The 15,489-nt window shown below is 43.9% G+C and overlaps 1 protein-coding gene across 1 annotated transcript in view; it reads left to right on the plus strand.

The window, feature by feature from the left end:
- Positions 1 to 6,926, plus strand: part of LOC138569525 (adiponectin receptor protein 2-like) — a 336,710-nt gene extending 329,784 nt beyond the window's left edge. The window contains exons 7-8 of the mRNA XM_069647575.1: positions 1,890 to 2,086; positions 6,638 to 6,926. Of these exons, the coding sequence (XP_069503676.1) occupies positions 1,890 to 2,086; positions 6,638 to 6,820 (380 nt within the window). The 3' untranslated portion in view covers positions 6,821 to 6,926. The remainder of the gene's footprint in view (positions 1 to 1,889; positions 2,087 to 6,637) is intronic.
- The last annotated feature ends 8,563 nt before the right edge of the window (positions 6,927 to 15,489 follow it).

A 15,489-nucleotide genomic window follows, 5' to 3' on the forward strand; every position in this document is an offset into this window, starting at 1 on the left:
TAAAATAATAAAGTTTTGTTTTTTTTACATTTTTTTATTTTGTAATGCAAGCTTCTGGGCTTTGGCCAGCACCGTGTGGCTCTTTACATCTGGAGTGGCTGGCTTTCCTGTTCAGGCCCCTTAAAAAAAAGAAGAAAAATAAGAACAAGAATGCCACAAGTCTAACACTTTCAGCACTGACTCTAAATAAGAAAGAATAGGAATACCAAATCATTTGTCTTTCAATTGGTAGTCTCATTAAAGGTCTATTTCAGGCACACTTCAGGGGGTGAGTCACTGATTTAGTTTGTTCTTAAACGCCTCAACTCAGCCATTCATCCTTCTGAGGTTGATAAATGAGTACCAACACAGGTTGGGTGATATTGGGTATATATTTTTTCTATATAAAGCGCTTAAGCGTAAGTGCTATATAATAACACATTATTATCATTTTGGTCATGGACGTCTGCTTGCATTCACAGTAATTTGGTCATATGGGCCTATACACAATGATCTTAATGATGCATATGGGGATCCATTCTTGTATGAAATGTACATCACATTACAGTGATATCGTAACCATATTTTTCATAGTGTACAATGTTATGTGATGCCACTTCCTGTTTTGTCAACGGGTGGAAGGTCGTGTTCCATCACTTCCTGCGACACCACTTCGGGGTGGGGTCAAATGACATCACTTCCTCTGATGTCATCAGGGGGTCAAGGGTCGTGTGATGTCACTTCCGCTACCCATGGCATTTTGGTGAAATGACGTCCCTGCCAACAACCACAGATCCCAAAGATATTGACATACAAAAGATAGTATACAAGATGCAGCAAAACCAAAGTACCATGAAGGAAGGGTACAGTTTGATAGCACACAGTGAGGTCCCCTACGTTTCATGTGGCAGTCAAAGTAAAAATAGGGATGCCTATCACAGACAAGTAGACACTTTCAAAGTATCGTCATCCTCAAGGAGTAGCCAAAGTAGGAGAGAATTATGCAGTGCTAGAACACAGAAGTATGCCCATTCAGGGAAAGCTCCTACACAAAAGATGAGAAGAAAGCAACATTGGAGACTTTTTGGTAGGATCTGAACCCATATGCTGAGGATGCTGACCTGTCAAGCTAGATCACGTTTGTTTTTCATTATAAAGAGTCACAGAGAAAATCCTGAGGTGGTGCAGAGAACAAGGAGAGAAAAGAGACTACAAAATCGACTTATGGATTCTGACCTATAATGATTTCACTTCTCATTTTCTCGCCCCATCTATTTTCTCCCTTTTATGTTCATTTAGAAAGGGAGACAAGTGGCGCTCAGTCTCTTCCATCCGCACCCACCCCCAACACACATGTCATGTCCGCAGGAAGTGAGTGGGAAAAAAGAGAGAGACACGACAGGAACCGAATAGGCTTGGGCATGGAGAGGACTGCACACACCGCTCCAGAACTTTGAAATACGCACATTCATACACCTTTGCTGAATGCAGATAAATGTATATGAAGCGGAAAAAAAAATATGAATGGAGGAAATAAATACAAAGTGTTTTGCTCCACACATTTAGATCTCTGTCTTTATTGAGAGTTGTTTCAAACCATCACATCAATAATTAGAAATTAAGCACTTAACTGTTTTCCAATCTAAATCTGGCAGAAAATACTCCCTCATTTGCTTTGTGTCAAAATAGTTGTTAGTTTTGGATTGGCAAGTTGTTTTGATATATATACGAGTATGTGTAAATGCATCCCTTCCTTCAAGTGAGAGACGGACTGAAAGTGCTGGGGGACTGAATTCTACTTGACGTGCAGCGTCGATGTGGCCTGTTACGCATGCCCATTTAATTAGCTTACTGCCAAATGCTGCTGGTTTGTGTCTTAATTATTTACTTTATGTTTGGTTCTCTCCAAGGTGTCTTCCTGGGGCTGGGCCTAAGTGGTATCATCCCGTTTCTTCACTTCCTGATGATCTCTGGAGGTTTCATGGAGGCAGCCATAACAGGCCAGCTTGGTGGGATTGTCCTCATGGCTGTGCTGTACATCATGGGGGGACTCGTGTATACCTGTCGCGTCCCTGAGCGCTTCTTTCCTGGCAAGTGCGACATATGGGTAAGTTCTGCAAGGGCATGGGGTCAAACCTCTCCACTAGTGCTCTTCACTCCTGCACTTCAGCACTCCTGCTATTTCAGTGTTGGATGATTCCAAGCACAACTCTGACCAGCCGCCTCTCTCCTTATGACTTACAGAACCCACTGCTAGTCTAATATCGTGACCCACACACAGTATTAATAATGCACATGTATCCTGTACTTGCAGCTCTCCATGCAATTCCACTAATGGATCACACACAATGCTCTCTCACGTCTATCCTGCCCAGCAGAAAAACAGCATTGATAATGGGCCTCAACCCTGACCTCTAGCACCATCCCTATAATTTTAATGGAGTAAAAACGTAGTCATCTGGCACCTAAGTGAAATAAATGGTAACAGATAAGATTTTTTTTAATGAAAAGTGTCAGTATCCTGAATGGCACGAAGTCTGGAAACAGTGCAACTTGTCTCGATAATAAAGAATACAGCATGCTGGACTCTCTCTCTGTTTACTAGTGCTCTATCCTCCAGAATACTCAGTTATCCAGACTTTTAAACTTTGTTATCCAGCATGTTATTACCTAGAATGCTACTATCAATGGCCAGGTTAATAGAGTGCTACAGATAACAAACTGGTTAGTCTAACAGGTCGGAAATGGCAAGAGAGTAAAACCTTAGAAAGAGCTTGCAGAGCAAGAAGTGCCCTGACTTGCTATAAACAAGCCATTTTCCAAGCAAAAAAAGACTTCCTTCACAAAGAAATAAATGCAGCAATTAACACACCTAGAAACCTATTCGCCATTGTCTCTAAATTCTGTCAACCCATTTGCAAGGTTGCTACTATCGAATCCTCTCTGGTACAGGCCAATCTTTTTAACACTTTTTTAATGAGAAAATTGAACTCATTAAAATTGATATTGCATCTAAAGCTCAGATCTTAGTCCCGAATTTGCCAAGACAGGTGAATGATCAGTCCCTAGTAGGACCATCACAGTTACAGACTATGAGCTCATCGGTTCCTTTTGATTTTCATCAGGTATCGGAGAGTGATGTATATTCGTTAGTTAACGTGTTGAAACCCACTAACGATTCCTTATTTCCTTTACCCGCTTACGCAGCAAAGCGCTTTCCCCTCGAAATAACACCATTTATGACTACGTTTATTAATAAATCCCTGAACCAGGGCATAGTGCTCCAAAGACTAAAAACACTGTATATTTTGACTCCATTATTGAAAAACCATACTCTGGATCCAGAGATTCTCCAGAACTACCGACCTATTGTGGAACTTCCATGGCCCGCAAAAATCCTTGAGAAGGTGGTCACCTGCCAGCTGCAGGATTTTGTGGAAAGTACTGCTGGACACTTTTCAGTCGGGTTTCTTACCTAAGTTTGGAACCAAGACAGCCTTATTGACTGTTCAGGATGGCCAAGACCGAGGTGAGCTATCACTGTTGGTGATGCTGGACGTGTCTGCAGCCTTTGACACAGTTAACCATCTCATCCTACTTGACCGATTGAGAGTGGTGGGTAGGGTCTCTAATCATGCCATTAAGTGGTTTGATTAATTTCTGACTAACCGTCAACAACAGGTCAGGCTGGGAGATTACACCTCAGACTCCACTAAGATGGGATGTGGAGTACCACAGGGGTCCTCACTGTCACCCTTACTTTTTAATCTTTACTTGCTCCCTTTGTGGAGATGGATGTCTAGTAATCAGCTCCAACTGAATGCACCTAAGACAGAGCTCATACTGTTTGGAGCTAGACATCTACTTACTGCTGTCAAGGAACTGCCTATTCCTACCCTCCTGGGTGCCAAATTGGGGTTTGACTCCAAGGTCAAGAACCTGGGCTGTATCTGGCAGGATACCCCTGGCAGTTAAGGCCAGGTAGGAGCCAAGGTACAGGTAGTCTATTATTCATTAGGACTCCTACGGCAGGCCCTGCCATATATTCCAAATGAAGATCATGCTTCGGTGGTGGGTGCTCTAGCTAATGCCCACTTGGACTATTGCAACAGCTAGCTGATGGGCAGTGCGGCTAAGCAAGTTCAGAGGCTTCAAAAAGCCCAGAATGCAGCCATCAGACTGGTCTATTGGCTGGGTAAATCAGTCCATGTCTCTCCATCTCACAGTGCACTACATTGGCTAGCAGTGGAAGAGAGCATTACATTTAAGGTGGCATGCCTTATCTTTAAATGCTTGAACTGATTGGCCCCATCCTATTTGAGAGATAAGATCCGTTGCTATCAACCGTCTAGATGCCTACGATCTAGAGACCGTCTACTCCTGATTGTTCCCCCCACAGTATGCACTTCTAGGGGAGACAGAAGATTTGCTGTTTTTGGTCCAAAATTGTGGAACACTATCCCCAGAGAAATTAGGACCCTTGAAACACTCTATCAATTTTGCAAAGCACTCAAGACGTTTCTACTTAGAAAATAGGTAATACCACATCATAGTTGCTGATCCTGCTTCTGATACTGTTTTAGGCTCATCCTCTGTTTTGTCAGAATTATGTTCCAGCTGCGCCACTATACGGTTTAGTCTGTCACTAGCGCGATAGAAATACTCAAAATCAAAATCAAACAAAGCATGTACTATACTGAGACTTACACACAGTTTAACCAATGAGCCCCAAGCCTGACTTGCAGCACCTCATTTCAGCACTGAGACCTACTCACAGCTCTTGAGATATATCTTTATTTTGGCCCACAGCACCCTATTGTATTCCAGTACAAAGACTCACACAACTGTGTTTCATTGAATCCTGATCATGATCCCTGGCAACTCACGCAATTCCAGAAAAAAGGCCTTCACACATGCAACCCCCAGGCTATTCCCATACATAGGTCTGCACACATGCAACCGCCAGGATATTCCTATACAAATGCCCACACTCATGAAACCCCCTGCTATTCTAGAACAAAGGCCTGCACACATGCAACCTCAAGGCTATTCATGTAAAAAGGTCCACACACATGCAACCCCCAGGCTATTCCCGTACAAAGGCCCACACACATGAAACCTCCCAACTATTCCAGAACAAAGGCCTGCACACATGCAACACCTAGGCTATTCCTGTACAAAGGTCTGTACACATGCAACCCACAGGCTATTCCAGTACAAAGGCCCACACACATTTAACCCCCCGGCTATTCCAGAACAAAGGCCTGAACACAAGCAACCACCAGGCTATTAGTGTACAAAGGTCTGCACACATGCAACCCCCAGGCTACTCCTGTAGAAAGGGCCACACATATGCAACACCCAGGCTATTCCTGTAGAAAGGCCCACACACATGAGCTCCCTGAGCTGTTCCAGAACAAAGGCCTGCACACAAGAAACCACCCGACTGTTCCAATACAAATGCATGCACACATGCAACCCCCAGGCTATTCCAGTACAAAGGCCCACACACATGAAACCCCTGAGCTGTGCCAGCACAAAGGCCTCCACACATGCAACCACCTAGCTGTTCCAATACAAAAGCTTGCACACATGCAACCCTCAAGCTCTTCCAATACAAAAGCTCACACACATGCAACTCCCAGGCTAGTCCAGAACAAAGGCCTGCACACATGCAACAACCAGGCTATTACTCTACAAAGGTCCGCACACATGCAACCCCAGGCTACTCCTGTGCAAAGGCCTGCATATATGCAACCCTCAGGCTATTCCAGTACAAAGGCCCACACACATGAAACCCCCCAGCTGTTCCAGAACAAAGGCCTGCACACATGCAACCACCTGACTGTTCCAATACAAAGGCACCCACACATGCAACCCCCAAGCTATTCCAGTACAAAGGCCCACACACACATGCAACCCCCAGGCTATTCCAGAACAAAGACCTACACACATGCAACTCCCAGGCTATTCCTGTACAAAGGTCCACACATAGGCAACCCCCAGGCTATTTCAGTATAAGGGCCCACACACATGCAACCCCAAGGTTATTCCAGTATAAAGGCCCACACACATGAAACCCCCCCCAGCTGTTCCAGAACAAAGGCCTGCACACATGCAACCACCCGGCTGTTCCAATACAAAGGCACGCGCACGTGCAAGCCTGAGGCTGTTCCAGTAAAAAGACCCACACACATGCAACCCCCAGGCTGTAGCAACACAAAGGCCTGCACACATGAAACCCACAGCTATTCCAGTACAGAGACCCACATTCATGTGTCTTAAGTTCCAGTACTAGGGCCAACACGCTGGTCTTCCGATTCCCTGCAGTCCTGTGTGGATTTTAAACTACATAGAAATGCCAGCAAAACAATACAGTTACATTGAAATCACATACATTAGAGTATTTGGGAGGAGTACAGAAGGGCATTCATTATTGCTTTGGTATTGCTTAATAAAACATTGTAAAATAAGTGTAAGTCTCTGCAAAGTGTGGCCCCCAGCCGCTATTCGTAGTGCCCTTGTCTAGAAACTGTTGAATCTCAGTTTGCTGCATCATGGCTGGGTTCACTGGATCTCTTACACTGTCTGATATTCTCTGTGCCCCCCCCTCTTTTTCTCTCCCCCTTTCTTTGTTCCCCTTTCTCTCCCCCTACAGTTCCATTCCCACCAGATCTTCCACGTGCTTGTTGTGGTGGCGGCCATTGTTCACCTGCACTGCATCTCGCAGATGCAGGCGCTACACTCTTCCAGCGGCGGAGTTTGCAGTTTGACAAATGAGGTTGAGCCCAGCGAATCACCCGAATCACCTGAATCACCTTTGCCTACACCAACTGATTGAGGCCTACTGTGCAGGTGTGGCGTTCCTGAAACACGGGAGACATACACGGGCCCCAGTGGGAGAGCACATGGGACTCTTTCCTTGAATAAAATATTATTTGATGCCTCTCACCATTGCTTGAATTGAAAGACTCGAGAATGTGTTACTCTGGACAGCACAGATTGTTCTGAATTTCAAGGCAACTTTGAATGAGCACAGCTAATCCTAGACGTAAAATGTCCACCTACAGTTCCTTTGTCACTAGTACCCTGCAAACTAATTTCAAGAGTCCAGAAATCCAAGATGGCTTCTCTACATTCTTTGCATCTTGGCAGAGGTACTCCAAAGAAGTGACTGAGTGGAAGCTGTACCCAAGCAGTTCAAACAATCATTGGGTAACAGGAATATGTAATGTTCTATTTAGGTATGTGGGACTTTGTGGAGTGTCTGGGAGGTGCCGGGAAAGCTAAGTGACAGTATATGTGGTAATAGGGAAAATATTTGCTTTATGATTTTGCCACAACGTTGCTCTCTGATTTTGTCAAAATGCTGTTCTGTGAATAACTCACATTACCACTCTGATTCCCCCCACAAGGCTGCTTGACGGTTTTCACAGTATATTTATTTTTAAAATGTTATCATTGCTGCTGTTTAACTACCTTACAGTGCTGATCTGATTTGTTCAAAGAGCGACTTTGAAGGTTCACTGCAGTGCTGGTTTTTGAATTCCCAACAATGGTGCTCTATTCCTATTAAACCACCACTCTATTTAATTTATGTATTTTTGCATTTAAAGCAGCACGCAAAGCCCATGTGCATCTAGGCGCTAGTTACAACGAAGGCCATTAGATGAAAACATAAAATGAAGTTAGTTGAACCGGTGGGTTTTGAGCTTTTTCCTGAACAAGGAGTAGGAGGGTGCAGCGCAAAGGTGGAGGGGGATATTGTTCCAGAGAGTGGCCGCACATACCGGGAAGCTGGCCTAACGCTGCCACTCTGTCTGGATAATTACGGCCAGATCGAACACATACTCCTGACCGATCAGCCACCACACCTACCGCTAGGAAGCAGCTACCACAGGAATTTCGCACCAGCTGCACACATACCAGATGCGCACACGCACGTTTGGACTCTCTCTTCTCCCTCTACTGACCAGAACTTCGGTTCCCAAGGGCGTTCAACGTACCAGCGCCTTCAGACCATACCAATGGTATATAAGGCATTATATAAGTGCAAAATAACATAACATAACATAACATAGCAATGCAGAGTTTAGCAGGGATGCAAGTCAGTTCCATGAATTTAATGATATGCTTAAGTTTGCTATTCCTAGGGTACGCGCACAGAAGGCATTCTGTAGGGTCCCAGTTGTATCTAACAACTCCTACAATTTTGCAGGCCTGTTCTATACGAGTCCAAAACCTTTGCACCTTTACACATTTCCAAAACATAGGGAGTAAGTCTGATTCATCTTGACGGCACCAGGGGCAGAATGAGTGCTTGTGTTTGTTAAATTTTGTAACTCTTCTAGGAGTCATGTAAGTGCGGTGACGCACATTCATTTGGACCTGTTTGAAGCGGGCGTTTCGGGACACCTTTTTAGGGAAAATAAGCATCCTCACCCAGTTCTGTTCCGCAATCTCGGTTCCCAGGTCTGACTCCAAGCGAGTTTTTAGTTTTAGACCTAGAGGATTAGGCCTATTCAGCAAACAATATACAATCTGGATACCGGCCTCCAGTCATCCTCTAAGGCATACATTAGAGCCAGTAGTTCAGTTTCCTCTGGCTCAGTAGGCCACTCGCTCCACTTCTGTCTAGTCACCCCGCCAGCATAAAGTACCATAGGAATTTTACCCTGGGGAGACCGGTTCATTGGGCTAGGTTGTACAGATTATTGAAACTGCCATTCTCGTACATGTCGCCCCATGTGAAGATGCCCCACTCCTCCCAGTGCCTCATGAGCCCATGATCATCCCTGTTTTTACACATGTCCGCTACTATTGCGACACTAAGCGAGTAAGAGTAAGATATATTAAGCAATCTCAACCCCGAAACCATATCTTCCTGCCCAGCTCCACTAGCAGCGTTATAGAGTTCATGCAAGTACCTGGAAGCCATAGTATGTTGTTAAGGCGGGCAGAAGCCACCAATTGTTTAAGTAACAGCGTTTCAGAGGTAGTGTCATCAGCCATTTTGTTAGAAAACAGATCTAAGCCGCTAGGTAGTAGAGTTCTAATATGGGCAGTTGCACACCACCGTCCTTGTTGGTTAGGTATAATACTGTCAAATCCAGTCTGTGTCGAGCACGGCCCCATAGGAACCCCCTAATCAATGTACCTAATGAGCAAAAGAAAGACGTTTTTATGTAGTAATGGACGTTTCTGAAGTAGTAAAGAAACCTTGGGAGAACAATCATTTTAATAATTGCTATTCTACCCATAAGTGAAAGTGGTAGTCGGGACCAGAAGGACATGGATTTATTAAGACCTCTCACCACCCCCAGGATGTTACGGGTGTTCATATCTTCCAGTTTATGCATAATCTGAACACCCAAGTACTGAAAGGAACGCACAGCATATGGGAGCCCCAAGTGTGGAAAGGCGGTTTCACTCTCCCCAAGAAGACCAGCCAGGGGGAATAGGTAGGACTTCTCTCTATTGAAGGATATCCCAGAGAGTGTAGCAAAATTATCCAGCACATTCAGGATTATTGGTAGGTTGTGGTCTGGCTCACAGAGATACAGTAAAACATCATCGGCGTATAGCGACATACCGCCGACCATAATGGCTGCAGCCTGGTATTCTTGACGCATGTAGGCTGTCAAGGGCTCAAGCTCCAGTATATACAACACAGGAGATAAAGGGCAGCCCTGGTGTGTCCCCCGTTGGATATTCCATGTATTTGAAATATATTTGGCAGATTTGACCCTGGCAGAAGGTGATGAATATAACAAGACTACCCAACAAATAAAACACTCCCCTAGTCCAAAGCTTTGCAACACAGTAAGCAGACATTCCCAATAGAGGGAATCAAAGGCTTTGATAGCATCCAATGATGCCTCTACGCAGTGTTCTTCACAAGAGTTTGTCTGTTCAATTACATGTTGTAGCATACATAGGTTTAAGGAAGTACTGCGGCCTGGAACAAACCCAGTCTGGTCAACATGTATCAGGTCCGCAATAACTTTGCGAAGCCTCCCCGCCAGTATAGTGGTAAGAAGGTTCACATCATAATTTAACATAGCTAGGGGGTGATACGAATCTCATCTGTCTTTGGGCTTCCCAGGTTTAGGTATGGGTACTACCAAGGTGTCCCTCATGCTGGCCGAAAATACACCTTTAGCGTAGGCTTCCTCAAAAACGATGGCTGTCGGATTAACCTTCCCAGGACACTAGCCTTCTACAACCAACAAACAGCCCGTTCTACCTGAAAGAGGTGATATGGGTACGCACCACACATTTGCAACACCCGGCACATATACTGGCACTAGGGAAAGCCCTATGGCACAGAACCTGCAAGCTATTAGGGAACACAACACCTTATTCCCCTCAGATTGCACTGGTCACACTGACGGCGCATAATCCCCAAAATAGGACAACCATCAGGAAATACTGGGAGCACAAAGGAGTAGCAACTCTAGGGGACATGCTCCAAGAAGGGAAGGTAGCTAATTTCCAAAAACTCACAGCGGAGACCAGGCTACATGAGGGCCAATACATCACACACGCTACACTGTCGAGGGCAATCAAGCCGAGATGGCCAATAACGGAGGGACAGATGGAAGTAAATTAAGTTATAGAAACACTGTATGATGAATCAGAAGGGGGCCATCCAGTATCTAGGATATACGAACTTCTCTTAGCCCAACAGGAGGACAACACTCTATTTACTCGCCAAATATGGGAAAGAGACCTACGAGTACAGTTTACAGAGGGGTAGTGGCAGAGAACGATCTCATACCGAAAACGGGTGTGGAGAAACGCCAAATAGCAACTCCTACAATTATATGTAACCCACAGAGCATACCTGACACCCCAGAAAATGTCAAATATTAACCGCACAAACATACAACGTTGCCCCAAATGTCGTCTGGAAAACGCGGACATGCTACATATGTTCTGGGCCTGCCCCAAAATACAGCAGTACTGGTAGGGAATAGCGCTGAAACTAGCAAATGCTGCTATCACTTTAGATTACAGTCCCCCTCAGCTTGCCTACTAGGGTTATTCCCCCACTCTAAGAGAGCACAGCACATCAACAAGCTGAAAGACTTGGCATACGCATTGGCAAAGCCCAGGATAGCGATCGGGTGGAAAGCACAAAAATGTCCGAATGTGGAACTATGGTGGCGGGACCTCCAGAAGTGGACTATGGCAGAGACCTCAGTCTGGTAAGACGCAGGGGGGAGGGAGGCACAGATATAGAATCCTAATACTGATACTGATACAAGAGGTGTTCGACAACACAAAAGCTCAGAACCCAGTATTTGAGGTCGACCATTGCTGTACCGACCGAGCATGCTGAACTGTCTAGAACATAAGTATTCGGGACATGAACAGTGCAGTGGTTGTTTGTTAGTTATAGGGAGGACGGTGAGATGGAGGGGGAATACACACTGTATTTGCATAACACGTATTGGTGTGTAACACAAAATGCTCCAGTGTACCTGTTAAAAGAAAGTAATAAAAATTGTTTTAAAAAAAAGAAAAAATACCATAGAAAATAGTAGAAAATAGTTTTAAATGTTGGTTTCAATGGGATCAGAATTACATGTGTTGTAGTATTCATAAAGGTGCCAACTCACCCTATAATTAATCTTGATTCAAAAGTGCTTGAGATGGGGGTTTCTTCTGTTTTGAGTAGATAACCCTATATGAATAAGTTTAGTTTTTAGACAATTTGTGGAGTATGAATACACATCATTGTGGGGCTTGCAGAAGCAGGACTAAATGAGAAGTAGGGAAGCGGTTGCCTTAAGAAAAGGAGATAGAAATATATCTAAAGTAATGCTCACCGTAAGAATTTTAGACTGAATATGATAAATCAATCTTGATAGCGGCATCCCAGAACGATGATCCTGTTGGATTCGGCATCCTAAGATGGCTGCCATCTTTGTAGACGCGTGTGACGTCTTCACGTGCGCAACACAAAAGCGATGACGCCATCGCCTTACGCGTCGCAAAAACACGATGATGCCACCATTTGGTTTCCTGCTGCAGCCATTTGTAAAGTGTCGCCTGGAAACACTGCTAACAATTTAGCTGATATAAAAAGGTGGCAGTGTAATTATGCTGCTACTGTCTATCATGTTTCCAGACTCTAACGGAAGACAATCAGTGGTAAATTAGAAAAAGTTAGGCTAGGCATTTCTAAAAGGAAAATGTATTCTTAAGGCTTTGTCCATACATATAATGATAAGGTGATGGACAAGCACTTTTGCATCAAGACTAATTATAGGGTGAGTTGGCACCTCTATGAATAGTACAACACATGTAATTCTGAGCTCATTGAAACCAACATTTTAAACTATGTTCTATGGTATTTCTCATTGAATCTTCTTTCATTTCCTTTTTAGATTCGTCCATAATTTGTTTGGTCAAAAAAATATGTTTGCATTATAGAGAGAAATCAATATATTCAACCCTTTGTTCAATCCTCCTGATGAGCCACTCAACTAAAGTGGTGAAACACGTGTAGAGGACTTTTTTTTTCACTTTGAGGACTTTCCTTTGAATCAAGTTTGATAGCTTGTTGAGAACTTTACAATCATTTAGTTTGAATGTCTTCTACCAACCCTAGAATTATAGATATTATACCATAATTGTACTTAAACTGGATGAGTGATTATGTTGCAACAATTCAACCTCCAAGGTTCGCCGATCAAGAAATAGCAATTTCATTTCATTTAATTATCATCTTCAGGGTTTTTCTTTTAAGGAATAGGCCACATACCTGGTGTGACAATTAACCTCCAGCCGGCGCATTAGCTCAGCTCCATTTTTGAAGAATGAGCACAAAATAGCCCATGGCCACCCAGTGGAAGAGAGAGTCAGAAATCTTCATGGAGAGGTCCAAGTGAAGGCAGGAAAGGAGAAGAAAGCCTGTTTGTCACTACAAATGGAAGTCAAAAGACACAAATGAAGAGATTAGCCTACAGAGGAAGGAGGTGCAGAGGACAAGGAATAGTGGGTTCAGGAGAGAGCCTTGATGGCCCCTACAAGAGGGGGTTGTGGGTGTAGCATCAGAGATTTCCATGTACCATGGGCTTGTGAAGGTTCATTAGAGGAGTATTAGGCAATCCAGAAGAGTGCAGTGTTGGACACTGCAGTTAGAAAGGAGTAGAACGATAGAGGTGTGATTCACAGTAATGAATGGTGCAGAGTGGTCAGCATGGATGAGGTTGCAGAAAAGCTTGAGGTGATGACACTAGAACGTTGGAGACATGAGGGCTGTTTCTGTGGCATGCTAGCTGCAGAAAACAGAGGGTCACACACTAAAGGGGATCACACAGTATAGTTGCAAGTAACTGATGATACTGCTGAAGGTCACACACTCCAGGAGTTTAGATTGGTGGAGGAGAAGAGTGACAGGCCAGAAGTTAGTCAGACTGGGTCAGCAGAATACTTCTTGATGATATGTAATACAGTGGCTACATTGAAGCAAGTGGAGCAGTTTCCAGTAGTGAAACAGAAGTTGAAGGGGGATGAGAGATAGGAGAAGTTATTGGTGAAATACCTTTGATAGATTGTGGAAAAAAGGGGTCCTCTGGACTGCATAATTGGTTGGATGCCTGAGGAATGGGAGCGTGCTCAGCAGGTGAGGTCAGGGAGAAGGCGCAAAGGCAGGATGGAGTAGGACTGAGAGGAGGCGAGGAGATGGATGTTAAAATGGAGAACAGTGAGAGTGTCAAGGATTTTAGAGAACTTGGATGAGAATTAGTGGTTGAAGCCAGTCAGAGAGAGGGAGGAGGAAATAGATCCAAGGTGGATGGGGGGGGGCAAGCATTACTTGGAGGGTAGAATAGAGGTTGTGGAATAAGATCACAGTGACTAAATGAGGATGGTGAAGTAGCTGGATTTAGCAGATTTAACATCCCTAGTGCAGATAGGGAATCCATGTAGGTGGTCAGAAGATGAGGGGAGGGAAATGCGCCCAAATGTAGAAGGTGGTGACACACGAAGGTCTTAAGATGGCAAATCTCTGGGTTGATCTTGGGCTTTCTACCTGCTTCCTGTGTGTGTTGGTGCTAATGGAACTGCAGGAATAACTGGCACTGTGAAAGTGGCACATTTTAGAAAGTATCCTGTACTCATGGAGAAGTGCATTTTCATCAAATTATCAGCATCTCCAGTAGCATCATCCAGATCCTGTACTGAGGAAGAGGTGGAGAATTAACAAGTGTATTGTTCTACATTAAAAAGTAAGGACTTTCCCTCCTCGACATGAGATCTCAGTATCAGTAGTTTTCATTGTATTAGAACCAGCTCAAATTGTTAGAATATGAAACTGTTGCACAACAACATATAGTTTTTATCATCAACATTTATGATCCCTACCGACAAACAACTTGCACTTTGCCACAATAAAATACTCTGCATCTAAGTTAACCACGTCTCACACATTTGACTTTTTCCCCATCATTGTTATGTTATGTTATGTTAGTTGAACTTTTAAAGCGCGCCGTCAGCGAATTTATCTTGCTACACCTAAAACTGAATGCAAACCAAACTGCCCAGGTGCATGGTTTTAGCCATACCCAAAATGCCACATGATTGACTGTGCTGCAGTGTAGTCACTAAATGCCATCCTCAAGATGGCGAACATTGCATTGCAGCATACTGTGCTATGTGTAAGCTTACACCCGCTTGTACACGCTTCATAACCAGGCCATTAGTAGGATAGAGGACAGTGCAGGGACTTTAAAAACAAAAGGATTCTCTATGCTAGCTGGGTTCCAACCTCACGGTTAGTGCTCTATTTTTTTAAATGTAAACTGCTATGACCTAAAATGACCTACAATTTAAAAACACTATTTGATTGAAATGTCTGTAGTTCTTTTAAACAGACTGTCCAAGAACAACAAGATAAATATATTAAATAAGGGGCGCATTGTAAGAAAGAGCTAAATGGCAGCAGCCATTGCGACAAGGTTCGTACCTCGCTGCCAGTGTTCTACATTTATTTCAGTTTGTGTGTGCAAAGTGATCACCTGCTAACTGGCTGCAATTTTGCATGGCCTTCGTTGAACACACACAGCACCATTTCTTTGCCCTTGTAACAATCATCAACATAACTGCTTTTGTTAGTCCACAAATTGCTCTTAAGCTGCTCCCGATAACATAAGAAAATGTGAACACAGGAAGAAGAGGCACTTCAAAATAACATAAAGAAGAGGTAAATAGCAAAAAGGAAAACAGACTTTAGATGCCTAGAGGGGACAACATTACAACCTCATTGTGACTGAAGGAAGGACTATCTCCAGCACTCTAGTGGCAGTTCCTCTTTCTCAGGTACCACAACTACAGGGTTTATTTACGAAATATTTGTATACACAGGCAGATTAAAAATAACAATAGGAAGTTCCCTCTTAGGAGAAATCTCTCATAAACACTGAGCTACTCGCCCTACTATGGTCATATCAGTCCACATTCTGGTCATGCCTCTTTAGACCTTTTAGATGTGGGAGCAGA

The sequence above is a fragment of the Ambystoma mexicanum genome, chromosome 2q, assembly GCF_040938575.1.
Source record: "Ambystoma mexicanum isolate Mex_15411 chromosome 2q, UKY_AmexF1_1, whole genome shotgun sequence".
NCBI lineage: Eukaryota > Metazoa > Chordata > Amphibia > Caudata > Ambystomatidae > Ambystoma > Ambystoma mexicanum.